A 19,360-nucleotide genomic window follows, 5' to 3' on the forward strand; every position below is an offset into this window, starting at 1 on the left:
CCATATGAAAACCCCCTCTGGGAAACTTGCGGTTGGGATGAGCTGGAGTCAGCGGAGGAATGGTTCCTCCAGGAAAAACCTCAACCTCACCCACCAACCCAAAAGAAGGGGAGGAGAGGCCATCCCAGGAAGAAGGGGAAAAAGTTGGCGCAAGCTCCAGTGCCCACGAAGGTGGAGCCTGAGTGTACAGAGTGCACGGGAGGAGAGCACGAGGGTCCAAGGTACTCGAAGATGATGTGGGACTGGCTGGTGGACCCTGAAGGGAGCATGAGAGAGGACCTCTAAAGGATGACTGTCCTGCTGAGGGCCCAAGATGGGGAATGATGGGAAGCCTGGGAACAGAAACACCACCTAGTGTCCCTCCCAGACATCAGCGCCATGGTACTCAATTACCTGGCTGCAGATATGGGAGGGGCCCCGCCATCTCCAGTCCCATCGGGAGGAGCCACACCTACACCAGCACCATGGGCAGCAGGCATGTCCACGCCAGCGTCGGGGGGGGGAGCCCGAGCAGCCAACGTCCAAGTGGGAGGAGTTAGACCATCCAGCACCCAGAAGGGGGGAGCCCAAGCATCCAGCACCCAAGAAGGGAGAGGCCGAGCGTCCACAGCCCACGAGGGGGGAGCCGGAGCGTCCATAGCCCAAGAGGGGGGAACGATAGCGTCCACAGTCCAAGAGAGAGATACCCAAGTCTCCTTTGACCAAGGGAAAGGCGCATCAGTCCCCAGAGACAGAGGGAGACTACCTGCTGCTCCCGCCTCCACCACTAGAGGGAGATTACCTGCTGCTCCCACCTCCCCCAACAGAAGGAGACTACCTGCTAAATTATTTTTTGTTCAGTTATGTTAGAAAACTTTCCCACTGTTTTGTTTATTTATTTATTTGTTAATAAATACAGTACTGTACACAATTGCTGTGTGTCAGCTGTGTGTCTGGTGTGTGTGTGTATATACACACACAAAAATATATTTTAATTTATGAAGACCTTGTAGTTAATATATGTTTGGAAATCATATATTATCATATCGAGACAACACAACACGTATGTTTTGATTTTATATACAAAACCACGATAGTCTTTGCTACTCACATCATTATTTTGGCCTCCTCAATGAAGTCCTCTTCATTCATGGCTCCTTCGCGAATGGCTTTGATTGCCACCTTGTGCTGTGCCCTCCATTTCCCCAAGCGTACAACACCATACTGTCCACTGCCCAGCTCCTTCATGAAGGTCAGGTCAGAGGGGCTTATCTCCCATTTATCTGAAATCATTTGTATTCATCATATTAGTTATGCTTCATTTGTCAGGCCTGGTCATTTGTTACCAGCATATTAGTATAAATGCTTATACCAGAAACTGATGATGATATTGACATTTATTAAACTGGCAGTTCATTGCAGTAACCATAAGAAAACATTGATAAAACTTCACAACTAGAAACCTCAGTGTTTAACACAAGAACAGATTCACAGAACAAGAGTCAGTATTACTGGTACTGTATATGGAATAGTGAGATGTGGCTAGTGTGAGTAAACTGGCACAATCTGTTTTAAAAGGAGCATTTTAGGGCTGCTTTAAATTACATACCTACATCATAGCTATATAGTTCTATGTACTGTAGCACCAGTGCCTTGTCAGAGAATGCATTTCTCCCAAAAAGATAAAATAATAGATGGCATCACTCCTTTATTTTCATGTTAACTAAATAGTAAAACAGCTTTCAATGCTATGTTTATAGTTGTATTTATTTATTTTAATCTGGCCCTCCAGAGGCAAAGGATTTTTTTTTTTTTCTGGCTTACTTGCACCACCCATTTCACATTAAGATCAAAGCAGTGCAGTGAGGCATATGGACATCCGTTTAATATAGCACGTGTTAGTTATAGAGGATATATAAGTAGAAAGAAAGAATGAATTATATGCAACGTATATGTCAGATGCAGTATTTGCCCAATAATGATATATTAAAAGCTGCCATTCCAAGACTTCATTTCAACTGTATGTGTCAATAGCTTCATTGAACCACCCATTACCATAGCTGAAACCTGCTGTTGTTGGTGCAGACCCTTCTTTTTTGCTGACTGGGTAACGAAGTCTTGTTACAAGACCTGCAAGAAACAAGCAGTGTAAAGATGAGTGTTTAAGAACAAAATACATTAGGGAACAGGAAAAAGGAATTAACCATTTAGTATTTGTGGAGCGTTTACCCCAGCATAAAGCATTTTTATCATCTCATCAGGACATAAGCCCATTCTAAAATATTTAATTTCAATACCACCTTCCTGATTTCTCTCGATTTCCACCTGTTCCCTGTTTTTAAAAATATGATCTAGTTCAATGATGTTGTCTTAACGTATTCTATTCTATATGTTTAATATATTCTATTCTACATATTTAACTTATTCTATTCCATTTGTTTAATCTACTCTATTCTACGTTTAACATATTCTATACTGTATCTGTAACATATTCTATTCCATATTGTAACAGGATGAGCAGCCCTGTTCACTTATTTTTAGAACGGGGTCTCCCCCTCCGCCCCTGTGTTATTTTGTGTTGGTTTATTTATTTATTTATATATATATATATACACACACACACACACACACACACACCACACACACACACACACACACACACACACTAGTATATATATATATCCAATTAACTAAGTCTAATTAGTTAATTTATTAGTTGGGAGATGACCACCAAGATAAATACCTGCAGCTCTCTGCATTTCGGGGTGGTGTGTTCTGAAGTGGAGAGCGAGAGAACGAGAAGTGAGATTAATTTAAAAATTAAAACATATTGGAACAGTGAAGGCGATTGCCCAGCCTGACCTCTGTATGTAGTTTATTTTGTGTTTATGATTTGTTTTTGTTTACATCTTTTGTTTCGCTCTGTGAGCAGTGTCTTTTTGTGTAAATATTTTATTTATTTTTGTATTTGAAATAAAACGCCACACGCTGCGTCTTTTTGAACTGCAGTACCTGCCTGTTTGTTATTCTTCCAGTTTCTAGCCTGACGTTACCGCAATGCCATTTCTTGCCACACATACGTTTAGTGTTTTAGTTGGACGGTAGTGTTTTAGTGGGTGTTTTAAGGACTGTTAACTCGAGTCCAGCTAAAGGTTTGGGTCTGTCAGGTTCAAGGGGATTTTAGTGGTACAACTTTTTTTTTTTTTTTTTTTTAGATAACCACATACTGTACGTTTATATGTAAATATTTGGTGGTTTACCTCATATCACACTATCAGCTATGAATCACCTTTGCCAAATTGTTGACAGACACTTACTGAATTGGTGTTTAAGTTATTAAATTAATAAATTCCCTTTTTATTAATTGATACCAGAATAATTACAAAACACACTTTTACACAGCGAGGCAAAGCAGAACCTCTGTGCAGCATGTGCAAGCATTTCTTGAGAAAGTTGTTTTACAGAGAAGATCTATGAGATTAATTATTTTTTATACTGCAAAGACACTATATGAAACTCATGCCCTGTCATTGGCGTTGTTGTTTTAAAAAGATGTGGCTTAAGAGAGTTTTCTAGTTAGTAGCCCTGTATTCAGATATAGTACATGGAATACCTGCTGCATTGTGCTGATGGTAGTCGATGAGTTCTGGGATCGAGTTGAAATTATATTTTTCTGCCAAGTAGAACTGCTTGGGTAATGCTTGTGTTTCTTTTATATGGTAATGTCTCACTTGAGAAGTGCCCTCACTAAAAAAAAAAAAAAAAAAAAAAAAAAAAAAAAGTAAATGTCATCCAAAAGGCTTGGTACAATTTTATAACAATATAATTATAAATCTTATTTATAGTATTCATTGAATGCACTCCAGCAGTATACTTGTACACTGCTTAAACAAGCCTGCTCTTACATGTGTGGTGTGCTAAATTCTAAGCATGTCCTGAAACCTAACCATGTTAGTACACCTCATTGTATTTGGGATAAAATACAAAGACCCATCAAACTACCACTTATGAGCATTAAGATTAGTTCACAATGCACAGGAATGTATGCAAGTCTTCACAAAGGACTACTGGCAAGGCGTTGTCAGTAACAACAGCTGCAATGACAGGTGACAGGTGTGCTATAAAAACACTGAGGTGCTACAAAAACATTTTTTTTTACAACAGCAACAGTAAAAAAATATGTTTTGATCTGGAAAATCCAGTTAAACTAAGTGCAGACTTAACAAGCTAAAACTATACATAGCATTGGGCATCACTGTAACTCACCCTCCAGTCTTAGTAAAAAGGGACACAGTATACGCTCCAGGTTGGCTTGAATCCCTGACCATAAACCCTCCTTCTCTGTCCTGGAACACAAATGTGATGATTAGGTGACCATTGTGTATGTCTGGTGTGTAACATGCAGTGATCTTGTTGTTGTTTCGATTCACACAGTCTTCATTTTCTGTTTCAGTCATCACATCCTGGTGCCCTGGTGAACGATGTGACTTCAACAGAGGTCTTGGAATCATGTCTCTCCAAGAACATCTCCTACACCAGAGTGTAACCCTGACCCTGATAAAAAAAAAAATCTTCTTGTTCCAGGGGGTTACTCATCATGGGAAATATTTTCCACTTAAAATTAAATTCTTCAGGAAAAGAATCATTAGTAAACACTCCCTTCGTTTAAGCATGCACATAGCATCTTCTTCTTCTTCTTCTTCTTCTTCTTAATAATAATAATCAAACATACCGCATGCGAAATCATACAAGTGACTCTCATAAGCCTTAACGGGATCCGTCATTTATCTAAAAGATTTTGATATCCATTTGTTACAATCCAATTTGAAAAAACATGGTTTTCAGAGAATTGTCGGACATTAGTGCTTAAATATTTTCACAATCCACAATCATTAAAAGCATGAACACAAACACCTACCTCCATTTTGAGCTGCTGCTCTGCTTTATTTCGGTTTACATTTTTGCAATACCATCTAAAAATAATTTAAAAAAAAAAAGAACAGGTTCAAAATACATGCATCTTTCACTTCATTTAAACAATTCCATTTGAGGTTTTGAACAAGAACCTCAAATACAGACAATTCTACCGCTGTTCAAGTCATAATCATATAATGTTCCACTCTCATTGTACCACAAAGATGTGCAAGTTTAAGGATTTCTTCAGCATTAATCATCTATGGCAGGGGTTCCCAAAGTGCAGCCCCCCAAGGCCCACCCTCAACCCCCTTCTGACCATTTACTTTATTGTTACATTTTCTGAAAATTTTCGTGTAAAATTGTGCATGTAATTTGTTGGAAATTAATAATACACAGCAATCAAAGTTCATAAAAATTCACTAACATAAATTTTTTTACATGTTTTGGATCAAATCTGGACCCTCTCATGCCAATTTTATTAATTAAGTTGTTACGGTCATTATATGTGCACTGTCCCTTTAAGAAAAATAATGGCGCCTATAGTGCACAGTAGATTTGCCGTGTTTAAGGAAAATAACATGGAACCTTCTAAGAAAATAAAAAGCGCTTTTTCTTTTCTTAAGTTATAACTTTGTCGTCTCCTATCGCTTTCCACAGGGGAAGATACTCAAAGACTGTGAAGGTACCACCCAAATAACGTTAGATTACTTTATGCAGCTGAAGTAGCTAGCTAGCTTCTGTAATGTTAACAGAGCGACTGCAAGAAACGTTTCGGTTCAGTATACAGGCACTTTTTCTGTTGTAGATTTTATTTTATTATTTTAAAAGTTAAACTATATTCAGCTTCAACTATATCGGGAAAATACTCTGTACAGTATTGTCGTTTTGGTGTTCAACTTGGATCTTTTGTTAGGGAAAGTACTACTGTAGTAACGGTGGGTTAAAGTTTAAAATTGTTACTGTTTTCATTTCTTTTTTGCACAGTGTTTCTGAATAAGACCACAGTTAGGCTGCAGTACAGTAGCTAGTAGGATGTTACGTAGCAATCGTATTAATGGCAGATAATTTATGAATAATTAACGCTGCACTTTAAATAGAAATGTGTGATTATTTCGTTGATTTCAGAAAGAAAAAATAAATAAAAACATCACGGTAAAATACAGTAACGTCTGTGTTTTATTTCTGCACATTTACTATGGAAATAACTCTAAATGTCCACACCATGGAGCAATTTACATAATTTGTTTAATTTCGAATTTTGCACATCTCAAGCTATTTGTATGGTCCCAAGAGATTTGAATTAAGCAGAGTTCACTGTACATATATTCAGCTCTTAGTGAAGTGGTTAGTTGTACAAGTCAAGACGCATTCTGTCTCACTACTGAAGAAAATAGTTTAATTGGTATAGTTTGAAGAGTATCTATTTCAGAATTATCTTCTTTAATTGTGACCAGGACAATGTAAGATGTGACAGTATGATATTGGTGCTCAAACCTAAGCCTGTTGTGGCACCAAGACACAGGATAAAATAAAAATACATTTCAAAGTTGCTGGTGCTTCAGTGGTAGTAATATACATTCCTAATTGAAATACAAAAATGTATAGGAAATAAAAAAAGGTATGATTTCTGACATATTTCAGTTTCATGAGCCCCCCCATCCCATGCAACCTCTGGAAATTGGCCCTCCATCACCAAAATTTTGGGAACCCCTGCTCTATGGTATATATTTGAATTTGTATATTTATGTTCCTTAAATCTGTATCATGAAAAAGAATTGTAATACTTACGGAAACTGATCAAGGTTATTTGATTTCTTCTCTGTTACGTAATTGCTAGGAATATATCCCTCATGTCTAAATACAAAAATGTAAAAACATTAATGACATACTTTATACTTGTATATTTAACAACAGGGAATGAACGATATCTGAAAGAAATAATTAAAAACATTTACAATTGTTTATTCAATAGCTTCTTTTTACAGCCATTCTCTAGACCAACTCTTTGAGTGAATAATTCAATAAACAAAGACTTGTTTCAATATCAGTAAATAACAGTATTTCAAAGGGAAAGCCCCTGGATGGTGGAGCACATCCTGCTATATTGTCTGTTAAAATTACATTTGTACCCCTATAAATGCAAAATAGCAAAATACAACAGTAAAAAAGAAAAATGAAGGTTTGGGATAGTGATTGCATTGAATACCTTCTGTTCATATCTATTCATGACCATATTTAAGATAATGAAGATAATGAACTACAAGTTGTTGAATGGAAAGAATGAGGGCACAGACAGTACTAGTGTGTGGGCAAGTAACCTTGACAACGTTTTTTTTTTTTTTCATTTGGTTTTTTTAGGTGGATTTTTTTTTTGTTTGTGTGTTCAACATGACCCCAATGTCCAGTTGCTTCCTTTTAAGAATTAATTTTTATGCTACGCAGACATGACCTGGTAATTTTCTCAGCCAGGACTGGTTAGGATTTGTGCTATAGTTGCACACGTTTGTAAGTACTGTTTCTGTATTTATTTTGGTCATCATTTTCCTTGTTTTTATACAATGAGTTCAGTCAAGTAGGGGTGCAGAGATGGCTTGGGTTTATTTATTTATTTTCTAGGTGTGTACAACAGTGTATTATTTCTTACATTTCTGCGGTACTGTATGACATTTGCCATTAAGATTATCGTCTGTGCTTAAAGTTTATTTAGAAGATATACACTATTCATCAGAAAGAAACTTAACAGGCCCAAGAAAAGTTTTAAACCTACAGTAAACCAAGAAAAATAACCTAAACTTGTTGACTCTCCGTTGCCTTTCAAATTCTCTACTCCTGTGCAAACAAAATAGGATTTCTCAATCAGTGCATTTACATGGGCATAAGAATTCCGATATTTTTCGGAAAACTAATTCCAATATCAAAAGTCATATAAACACAGTTTTCGGAAAATGTATCGGAATATTCCAACAGTCAGTTTTCAGTTTCAGTTTCTGATTAAATTATGAAAACTAACAAAACACACTTTTTGGAAAACTTATTGAAATAGCATACTGCGCATGTGCACACTTTTCTCCTGCACATGGTTTTAGAAAACAGAAAATAATAACAATCTGCAGTCAGTCTGCATGCATCCATTTGTCTAGTTAGGGATAAAGTAATACATTTGTTAAAGTCCGTATGTATTTGTTAATAGCCCATACTGAAGCAGCAAATGTTTTCCAGCTTTAAAATGACGTGATAATTTAAAATAATGTCTGCAAAAGAAACTGGTAATATAGACCAGGATGTGGTCTATGTGGGGAATCTGAATAGAGGTATAGGATAGTAATCTTTGAATTTAAGACCTGACACTTTGATAAAGCACTTGAGTTATTGGATTGGTCTCCTATCTGTTGCAGAAATGTCCGGTTTGTTCAAATCGTACAACAGTACTTTGCATGCGAAAATATCCTGTGTTTTCCCCGAAAACTTCAACCCATGTATACATCTGAATTCTAATTAGATTTTCTATCGTTAATCATTTAAACACAGAAAAATTACGTTTTAAGAAAATCAGTTTTCTAATTCAGTTTTCCGAAAACATTAGTTTTCGGAAAACACTTTGTCATGTAAACGTACTGAATGACAAAAGTGGCATGGCTGTAGTTTCAGGAAAGCACCTGAACATTTCAAGCTCTATAAAAGTGCAATTTTTTTTTTTAAGGATACACTAACCACTTGATTCACAGTTGATGCTCAGATGATGCTGAGATAATCCTAGGGAAACCCAGCTATACCTCAGTAGCATGCAGCATATATTGGTATTTAGATAGATGCATCGATAACGTACCCATACATATCCCGTGCTTTGTACCAGTGTATATCACATTTTTGAATGATTAGATATTCTTCACCCTGAACCAGGTTTAAGTCATGAGTATCAACAGCCTCAAAGTCATACATGGCTATGACAACATTCTCCTTCTCTTCTTTATTCCCCTCTGCATGTTCTTCTGTGGGTGGTGGAGGCAGAGGCAGCTGACAAGGCTGGAGAGACAAGATTCACGTTTCAAAACCATAAGCGATAGTGACAAGTTATACAGACCATAACACAACAATCCCAAATAATGTATACCTTGTTTAGATTTTTTTGTTTAATGTTAAACTTTGACCCTCGTTTGGGTCAGTTTGGGCCAGCTGCAGCAATGTTGGGTAAGAATATACACACATAAACATAAGCAGAAAAAGCGATACAACTGCCCAGCAAGACTTCACTTACTGCTAAACTTAAAAACACTCGGGCTATACAATGAGGCTAGATCCACCAAAGTATCATTCTCTTATTAAGTGGCAGCACCATGCAGTGCATGGCAGTGCATTACCTGCAAAACAAAAGGAAACTGGACTTAACGCAGCAGAGGATAAATGGTCCTGATTCTTTTACAAAAACACTCAGAATATTTGAATAATTGCAATAAGAACCACTCACAACTACTGCAATCACAGAAAGGGTAGGGGAAAGTAAAAACAAAGTAAGAAAATGAAATGAAAGCTTCTTTCTCTTTAAGAGCCACTTTTAGAGAAGCTGGTTATCTTATACTTGCTATAGAAAGGGGCCTACTTTAGTATCTAAATGGTGGTAGTTTTTATATGCACCACTAATTAGGTCAATGTATATGTATATATGTATTAGGACCATGGATATGTGTATATGTATTAGGTTAATGTACAGTACATGATGCCTAATGACATTAGTATTCACTTCAAGAAAGACTCGGTCAAAAAAAAAAACTTGCAGAAGATGAAATTCAAGATTACCTTTTTTGAAGTCGGGGAGTTCGGTGTTGGTGGAAGAGGCTTCCTTGAAACTGAAACAAAGAAATGCATTTTAGAAAAAAAAGATCTGTATTGGAGTGATTATTATACTGTAGATTCAATTATTCAACCACCTATACTGAGAAGTTACGAAAGCCCTTCAAGAAACAAATAATCTTCTTGGAAAAATATACTCACTGTCCCCAAACACGTTGTACTCTTCACAGCCCGGTGCTAGTTTTTCTGCCTGTCTACAGCAGAGCCAAACTCCTTCATTCCAGAACTGGGGGTGGAATTTGGCAACTATAATGGGATTATTCTTTATTTCTGCAAAAATGTAATTGTATTTTAGCAAAATGATTTATTAAATAAGAACTGACAAAATTCTGGGCTCATTTGACACACATTCCTTTTTTATCTACCCAAGTTGACCTTTAATTTAATTTAATTTACATCACATGCTGCCTAAACGATGATTGAATGAAAAAATAAATGTGTATGAGAGAATCATCATACAGGCAAGAGTCCAATCATACAGGGTCTCAACAATACTACTACTACTGCTGCTACTATAAGTATGGGTCTTGATAAACTGGCCATTTACAAGAGCGGGAAGTGCAAGATAGCCAGGGAGGGTCTCTGACTGACCCTAGTCTGGTCCTGTATGACTTTAGAGAACACCAATTTCTGAGTCCACTGGTGACATGATGGCCTTTGTTGACCAGTGGGCTATAAGTGGCATGCTCTGCGCAGTTGTTTTTGGTTCATTATTACATCTGAACATTTCATTTACAGACTTTTTTTTAATGTTGAGTTAATGGCCAGTCTTTGTTAGCATCCCCTTTTGTTTAAAAGTGAATTTTTTCATCAGTTGTCACATCAGTCACACCACCTCAAGTAAGCCTGATCTCGCCCGACATGAATTCCAAGTGCTGTTTGACAGGTGATGTAGTCGCCATTTACAAGACCAGGAAGCGCAAGATTGCCCAGGAGGGTCTCTTTGACTGTGGAGTCATGCTCAGGACCCTGGTCTGATTTGGGTTCTTTTAGAGCAAGCTCATGCAGAGTCCACTGATGATATCAGGGTCTCTTTGACTGTGGAGTCATGCTGAGGACCATGGTCTGATTTGGGTTCTTTTAGAGCACGCTCATGCGGAGTCCACTGGCGATATCAGGGTCTCTTTGACTGTGGAGTCACGCTGAGGACCATGGTCTGATTTGGGTTATTTTTGAGCAAGCTCATGCAGAGTCCACTGACGATATCAGGGTCTCTGACTGTGGAGTCATGCTGAGGACCATGGTCTGATTTGGGTTCTTTTAGAGCAAGCTCATGGAGTCCACTCGATATCAGGGTCTCTTTGACTGTGGAGTCATGCTGAGGACCATGGTCTGATTTGGGTTATTTTTGAGCAAGCTCATGCGGAGTCCACTGGCGATATCAGGGTCTCTTTGACTGTGGAGTCATGCTGAGGACCATGGTCTGATTTGGGTTATTTTTGAGCAAGCTCATGCAGAGTCCACTGACGATATCAGGGTCTCTTTGACTGTGGAGTCATGCTGAGGACCATGGTCTGATTTGGTTTATTTTTGAGCACGCTCATGCAGAGTTCACCGGTGGTATCAGGGTCTCTTCTGACCAGTGGGCTCTAAATGGAGGAAATCTGCATAATTTCTAACATTTTACACCTGAACATTTCATTGACATTATATTTAGTTTAATATCTGTCCTTGACAGCACCCTCTGTGTAAGGTTGCAAAACAGAATATCTTTCAACTAATACAGGTATCTGAATATTACTACTACTACTACTACTACTACTACTACTACTACTACTACTACTACTAATAATAATAATAATAATAATAATAATAATAATAATAATAATAATAATAATCATCATCATCACTATATCCATAATCACAATAACCTTGTATAGTGCAGTTATATATTTTAACAGACCTCTCCATGCTCATTTCTAAAAATTGCAGGATGTCAATGAAATCAAAGTGAAACATTGATGATTGAATACATTTGTTTCTGGAATATACTAAAACAACACTTCCAATCCAAAACAATACTATAAAATAGTACAAATGGTATGTACCTTCTTTGAGATGCTGGACCCATGCACTTCTGCTGTCGTTACTTGGGGCAAAAATATATAAGGTATTGGTATCGTAGACAACCTAGAAGAGGAAAGCTATTCATGAGACAGCAATAACGCATTCTACTATTCTTTTCATGGAAGAAAGTTGGACATTGGTCTAAAAGTATTTTTTTAATAGATCTTGACTGTCTCCCACATAAAAAAAAACACAATTTGAATATCTATAAGTGAAAGAAATAAGCAGCTAAACGCTGAGATGCTGTTCCTCTCTAAACTGCTGGCAGATATTTTTTGACAAATTGATAGATAGTCAGTAAATGTCCCAGCTGCCTGGTGGACCACAAGCGTTGTACTAATATTTAAAAGGAGAGATAAAGTGAAGCCTGGAAATGATAGTCCCCTGTCACAGAGACGGCCGAGTGGGTGACGTCAGAACCAGGAAGGAATGAAATACACAAAGACAGAACAGATGAATTAAAATGATGAGGATGCTTGCTTGCACCGGTTTATTGCAAAATAAAAGGGTTGAACAAACAGAAACAGGACACGGCACTCTACGCCAAAATAAAAGAGACAAACAAAAACAGACTATACTTAACAAAACGGTGCACAGACAGACACACTGACAAACACGGTGAGTTTTGAATAAACAAGTATCGTGCTGGTCCCACCAGCACGCAATAGCAATTGTTGTAAACGATTTCTCCTCTCTCTCCCGTTCTCCACTCACCGAACACCCAACCCCGAGTGAATAAAACGTGCATCTATACATACTGTTGTGCTGGGATTCAATTACTAATTAATTATTCACTTGAATCCCAGCACATGAATGAATTATGTGCAACCTCGTGCTCACATATTAACTACTTTAAATGCATGTGAAGTGATGTACAATCCGACACCTAAATACAATTATACATTTCTAAACACACGTGAAACACAGACTCGTTTATATCCCATGTACCAATGACTATACACCAACATTTAACACACCACATGCAACATATAACAGATAATATACACAGGGGCGGGCACTTTGTCACAGCCCCTTAACTTGCATTACTGTACTTGTGAAATAATGGAATCACTCATACAGCGTATTCTACAGGATAAATGAGCAATTACACAAGTTTCCCCATAGCTTAAAAGCATGGTTAAACATGGTAAAAGCCCAGAGAGGTATGGCAAAGCAAATGAAAACATGGCATACCATGGTATGCTATTTTAAAAGTATAATATTAATAATAATAATAGTTTTTCAGGGCTTTTTTATTATTATTATTGCAAGGCAAAGAGATATAAAGTATACAGCATTGATTTAAAAGCAAAAAACAACAACAAATAAATAAATAAAATCAGTTAAGGGTTGACCTCTTGATTTGAAAAAAAAATCTTCCCCAGTATATACAACATGTATGAATCCACTCAACACCTACCTGAAATGGGTATTTGTTTTGACATGGAATAATTGTCCCATTGTTCTTCACAATCTCTGCACATTTGATTTTTTGTAGATCAACAGATCCCTTTTTGGACTTCTTCTGTAGAAATAAATATAAGATACAACAGTAGAACATGCTGTACCGGGGACTCTGCTCACAAAGACTGATGAATTAGATTTCCACCACAGTTTTAAGATGTAGTACTGGGGCTCCATGTTATCAGTGAGGGGCTATAGTAAGTGGCTTGTAAATTGTGTGCATGATAAAAAATAGTGTGTGCTTGCAGGGCATTTCACATTTGGTGGTTTATGACAGAAACCATATTAGATTAAGCATCATCATCACCATCTTCTCCTTTAGGTGTGTTAAAAACATGAAATATCCTTAGGCTGGACAGGCTACATTTATGTATTGGCTAGTTACCAACGAGTTTACACTATTGAAAAAACAATATTGCAGAATTATGTAAGAAATAACCCACGACAGGGTGTGCAGTAAGACAATTCTTACCACATGCCCTGGGAAGTGCGGTCAGAATTGTCTTGCGCACACACTGGAGTGGGTTATTTCACTTATAAAATGAGTACTTTTTTATTTTTTTAAATAATTACACAAACTGGCTTTTTTAAGAAAAAAAAAGAGAAATATATTATGTATCCTTCCACTAAGAAAAAATAGTCCCTGAGGACTGTTTGATTGTAACATATATTTTATACTTTTTTATTTACCATAAACATTACATTGAACATTGCCATTTATAGTAACATTTTCCAGATTAAATAGCATTTGGGAATTGAAAGCAAACTGATTTCCCACATCTGAGGGAGGATTCATGTAACAGCCAAACACTCCACTTAACATCAAGGGAGGAGCTTCCGAGTGCATTTTATTTTTTTTAGATTTTGTAGGAAATGATCCTACTCAGGCTTTGCGGTCTTCAACAGAAGCTGACCAATCATTTCTGAGGCTGTTTTCACACCGATGCCCAGTAAGCAGCATCATTTCATAAGAACATAAGAAAGTTTACAAACGAGAGGAGGCCATTCGGCCCATCTTGCTCGTTTGGTTGTTAGTAGCTTATTGATCCCGGAATCTCATCAAGCAGCTTCTTGAAGGATCCCAGGGTGTCAGCTTCAACAATATTACTGGGGAGTTGATTCCAGACCCTCACAATTCTCTGTGTAAAAAAGTGCCTCCTATTTTCTGTTCTGAATACCCCTTTGTCTAATCTCCAGTTGTGACCCCTGGTCCTTGTTTCTTTTTTCAGGCTGAAAAAGTCCCTTGGGTCGACACTGTCAATACCTTTTAGAATTTTGAATGCTTGAATTAGGTTGCCACGTAGTCTTCTTTGTTCAAGACTGAACAGATTCAATTCTTTTAGCCTGTCTGCACATGACATGCCTTTTAAGCCCAGAATAATTCTGGTCGCTCTTGTTTGCACTCTTTCTACAGCAGCAATATCTTTTTTATAGCAAGGTGACCAGAACTGCACACAATATTCAAGATGAGGTCTTACTAGTGCATTGTACAGTTTTAACATTACTTCCCTTGATTTAAATTCAACACTTTTCACAATGTATCTGAGCATCTTGTTAACCTTTTTTATAGCTTCCCCACATTGTCTAGATGAAGACATTTCTGAATCAACAAAAACTCCTAGGTCTTTTTCATAGATTCCTTCTCCAATTTCAGTATCTCCCATATGATATTTATAATGTACATTTTTATTTCCTGCGTGCAGTACCTTACACTTTTCTTTATTAAATGTCATTTGCCATGTGTCTGCCCAGTTCTGAATCTTGTCGAGATCATTTTGAATGGCCTTTGTTGCTGCTGCAACAGTGTTTGCCACTCCTCCTACTTTTGTGTCGTCTGCGAATTTAACAAGTTTGCTTACTATACCAGAATCTAAATCATTAATGTAGATTAGGAATAGCAGAGGACCTAATACTGATCCCTGTGGTACACCACTGGTTACCACACTCCATTCTGAGGTTTTTCCTCTAATCAGTACTTTCTGTTTTCTACATGTTAACCACTCCCTAATCCATGTACATGTGTTTCCTTGAATCCCAACTGCGTTCAGTTTGAGAATTAATCTTTTGTGCGGGACTTTGTCAAAAGCTTTCTGGAAATCTAAATAAACCATGTCATATGCTTTGCAATTATCCATTATCGATGTTGCATCCTCAAAAAAATCAAGCAAGTTAGTTAGACACGATCTCCCTTTCTTAAAACCATGTTGACTGTCTCCCAGGATACTGTTACCATATAGGTAATTTTCTTATTATAGTCTATAGTCTATAAGTCTATAATCTTATTATAGTTTCCATAAGTTTGCATATAATAGAAGTCAGGCTTACTGGTCTGTAGTTACCTGGTTCAGTTTTGTTTCCCTTTTTGTGGATCGGTATTACGTTTGCAATTTTCCAGTCTGTCGGTACCACCCCTGTGTCAAGAGACTGCTGCATGATCTTGGTTAGCGGTTTGTAAATTACTTCTTTCATTTCTTTGAGTACTACTGGGAGGATCTCATCCGGCCCAGGGGATTTGTTTGTTTTAAGAGCTCCTAGTCCCTTTAACACTTCTGCCTCAGTTATGCTAAAGTTATTTAAAACTGGATAGGAACTGGACGACATGTGGGGCATGTTGTCAGTATCTTCCTTTGTAAAAACTTGAGAAAAGTAATCATTTAATATATTTGCTATTTTTTTTTCTTCATCTACGATTTTGCCATTTGTATCTCTTAAACATTTAATCTCCTCTTTGAATGTTCTCTTGCTGTTGTAATATTGGAAAAACATTTTGGAATTGGTTTTAGCTCCCTTAGCAATGTTCATTTCTATTTCTCTCTTGGCCTTTCTAACTTCCTTTTTGACTTGCGTTTGCAGTTCTGTGTACTCTTTCTGCGTACTTTCTTTTTGGTTCTTTTTTAATGCTCTGTAAAGTGCCTTTTTTCGCAGAATATTTTTTTTAATTGATCTATTAAACCATTTTGGCAATTTAGTTTTACATTTAGATTTGTCTACTTTAGGGATGTAATTGTTTTGCGCCTCTAGTACTACATTTTTGAAGAACAACCATTCTTCTTCTGTGGGTGTTTTCTCTATTTTACTCCAATCTACTTCTCTCTGTTTCATACCTTCATAGTTTGCTTTTCTAAAATTGTAAACCTTAGCTTTAGTCATTACTTTTGGGGTTTTAAAAAACACTTCAAATGAGACCATGTTGTGGTCTGAGTTTGCCAGTGGTTCTCTGACCTCTTTTTTAGTTATTCTATCTTCGTTATTTGAAAAGACTAAATCAAGGCATGCCTCCCCTCTAGTCGATGCCTTGACAAACTGTGTTAGGAAGCAGTCATTTGTAATTTCCACCATTTCTATTTCATCCTTCGTGCTACCCCCTGGGTTTTTCCATTTTATTTGGGGGAAGTTGAAATCCCCCATTAGTATGGCTTCTCCTTTGCTACACGCATTTCTAATGTCATTGTGTAACAGACTATTTTGCTCACCGTCTGAATCTGGCGGTCTATAGCATGCTCCTATTATTATGCCCTTTGAATTTTTGTCCGTTATTCTGACCCATATTGATTTGGTTTTATTTTCTTTGTCCAGGTTTAACACCTGGGCTTCAAGACTGTTTCTTATGTATAGCGCCACCCCTCCTCCTCTTCTGTCCTGCCTGTCTTTCCTATACAGTGTATATCCACAAATATTATATTCATCCCCATCACTCTCAGACAACCATTGTAAACCAGCATCAGATGATGTGTGGTCTAAACAACTCCCGTGTCAGTTTGCACAGTGCTGCAGTCCTTCCCGTCCGCGGCGAGCCCAATAGGATTCTATTCCGAATAGCCCAACGTTTGTATCAGTAGAGAGCAGGAGAGATTTCACTTGTTTCAGTTGTATGTTGACATTTTTACCTACAGAAACACTGTTTAGATAATTGTTACTATTAATATGTAGTAATATTAATACATTAGGTAAGTAAGTTGGTCTATGATGTCATAGCCATGCGGTAAGACAATTATTACCGCACGGTCATGTGATCTTGCTCAGCCAATCACAGCACTTAATTTATCCAAACCATTTTATAAAGAATTAAAAAAAAAAAAAAAGATTAATAATAATAAATTAGTGTCCTTTCACCTGCCTGAAATAATAAACAATCGTGCTATTAATCGAATGCTTATGATTAACCAGGTAACAGATTCCCAATACTCTGATTAGCAGAGAAAAGTCCAAGAATGTTTACAGACCAAATCACAAAACAAAGAAAACAATATGGATCACACGCTACCTATATTGTTTAATAATACTACAGAGCCATCTCAAAGTAGGTTTTTGCTCTAGTTAACTTCTCTTTACTTAAATTTCAAACACGTAACCTGAAAATAAAATGGGGCTTCCCATTCTTTTATGTGAATTTTAAAACACGGCAGCATATAGAAAAAAACCTGAAATAACTGCAGTTGAAATTTCTACCAAAACTGTTCATCTTGTCTTACAATTTTCACTTGTGATTCCTCTGTGCTTCATGAATGTTTTAATCAGCATGATGACTATTTAAAATATGCAACTACCTCAATTCTAAACTGTGGAAGTTCATTAACAATAGATAATGATCAAAACACAACTATACCAAAAAGAATCTTAATGTTTCACCTCTGGCATCCACGTGTCCTATATTACACCTGTCACTAGACGTTACACATTAGACGTTATCAGGTGTTCTCTGATACACAATGATCTTTGATTTGTTCACTGCCATGCATACCTGTGCACATTCTTTTCAACAGGAACATAAAAAGAGCTTTACACCTTTGGGTGAAGTCAACACAAAACACCTAAAATAACAATTTAAAAAAGTTTTCATTATAATATATGACACATAAAAAAACATTTTGTAAAATGTCATGTTGTGGTTTTAAAATGTCTTTTGTTTAATACAGAAAAAATAAATAAATAAAATTCCCCAGTAACTGAAAAATAAAACTTTTAAGACTACATGGCGTGTGCAGAGTCATTTGGCTTTTGGCCACTGGTGGGTTTATTTCTGTTACTTGTTTTTACACACGAAGAAGTGGTGAGAAACCACGCAATGTCACAAAATATTTTTTCTTTAGTTATAATGTCTATTATTAACCTTGCCAACTGTGAACAGGATGACATCAGACCAGAAATGCAGACTTCAAACAATGAGTGGCAGATGAAAACTGAGACACTATCGTGATCAGTATATTTATTAAATAATAAATAAACAAAAGACTTAAACAAAACAAGACACACAAAACAAAGGGCGCGTTGCCCAAACAAACAGACAGACGAAAATGGACGTGGACGAACCCAACGTGAAAACATTCAGCTTTTATGCAGCTGTACCGAGACTCGATTGCAAATCAACCATTCAACTGGAGTCTCGGTACAACTGCACATGAATTAATAAAAGTGCAATTCCCTGTGCTCACATATTATTTTACCTGCACGTGAAGTGCTGTGCAATCCTCGTGCCTAAATACAAATTACACTTTATAACACTCATGCTCATACCCCATATTTATATCCTGTGTACTTTATACATAAACACCAACATTAACACAATACAGACAACATAAAACACTAATAAACATGAAGGAGCAGGACACTCTGCCACACTAACCTACAACACAAATGGTGGCAACTGTGAGATACTTACAAGCAGGCTTGTTATTCATCTCATTTACATTTTTATTACCATCAATGTACAAACACAAGATTTCTCCTTATGTGCCATACTTGTTTAACCAAGGGTCAGCTCATGTAAAAATAACTCATTTCCCTTTTTTTACTTTCGTAGTGGTGTACATGCTTTTTTTTTTATTTTCAAGTATGAACAATTTACCTTACACGAAAAAGTTTTCCCATATCAGAGAGACCTTTCTCCTGCAGGGTGATCTGAGCAATCCTTTCAAAAAAAAAAAATTAATTACTAGGACTGAAGTATGTCTTAAATAAGGCCAACTTGTTTTTAAAACATGTATGAAACCCACAGGGCCATTGTGTTTCATTCATCTATAGTATCCCAGATACCACCAATTGCCAGCAAGAGTTTGTATCGCAATTGGTGTCATCAATGAAACAC

At 37.0% G+C, this 19,360-nt stretch overlaps 1 protein-coding gene across 2 annotated transcripts in view; it reads right to left on the bottom strand.

The window, feature by feature from the left end:
- The window catches only part of LOC121329659 (tyrosine-protein kinase Tec-like), a 40,073-nt gene that overhangs the window by 14,633 nt on the left and 6,080 nt on the right, over positions 1–19,360 (bottom strand). For both annotated transcript variants that reach the window (XM_041275377.1, XM_041275370.1), the window contains exons 3-13: positions 13,232–13,336; positions 11,793–11,874; positions 9,886–10,014; positions 9,691–9,740; positions 8,723–8,919; positions 6,685–6,750; positions 4,898–4,952; positions 4,246–4,325; positions 3,593–3,726; positions 2,035–2,109; positions 1,091–1,262 (exon numbers count right to left, since the gene is read on the bottom strand). In XM_041275377.1, coding sequence (XP_041131311.1) covers positions 1,091–1,262; positions 2,035–2,109; positions 3,593–3,726; positions 4,246–4,325; positions 4,898–4,952; positions 6,685–6,750; positions 8,723–8,919; positions 9,691–9,740; positions 9,886–10,014; positions 11,793–11,874; positions 13,232–13,336 — 1,145 coding nt within the window. The remainder of the gene's footprint in view (positions 1–1,090; positions 1,263–2,034; positions 2,110–3,592; positions 3,727–4,245; positions 4,326–4,897; positions 4,953–6,684; positions 6,751–8,722; positions 8,920–9,690; positions 9,741–9,885; positions 10,015–11,792; positions 11,875–13,231; positions 13,337–19,360) is intronic.

This window comes from Polyodon spathula, chromosome 2 (assembly GCF_017654505.1).
Source record: "Polyodon spathula isolate WHYD16114869_AA chromosome 2, ASM1765450v1, whole genome shotgun sequence".
NCBI classification, from domain to species: domain Eukaryota; kingdom Metazoa; phylum Chordata; class Actinopteri; order Acipenseriformes; family Polyodontidae; genus Polyodon; species Polyodon spathula.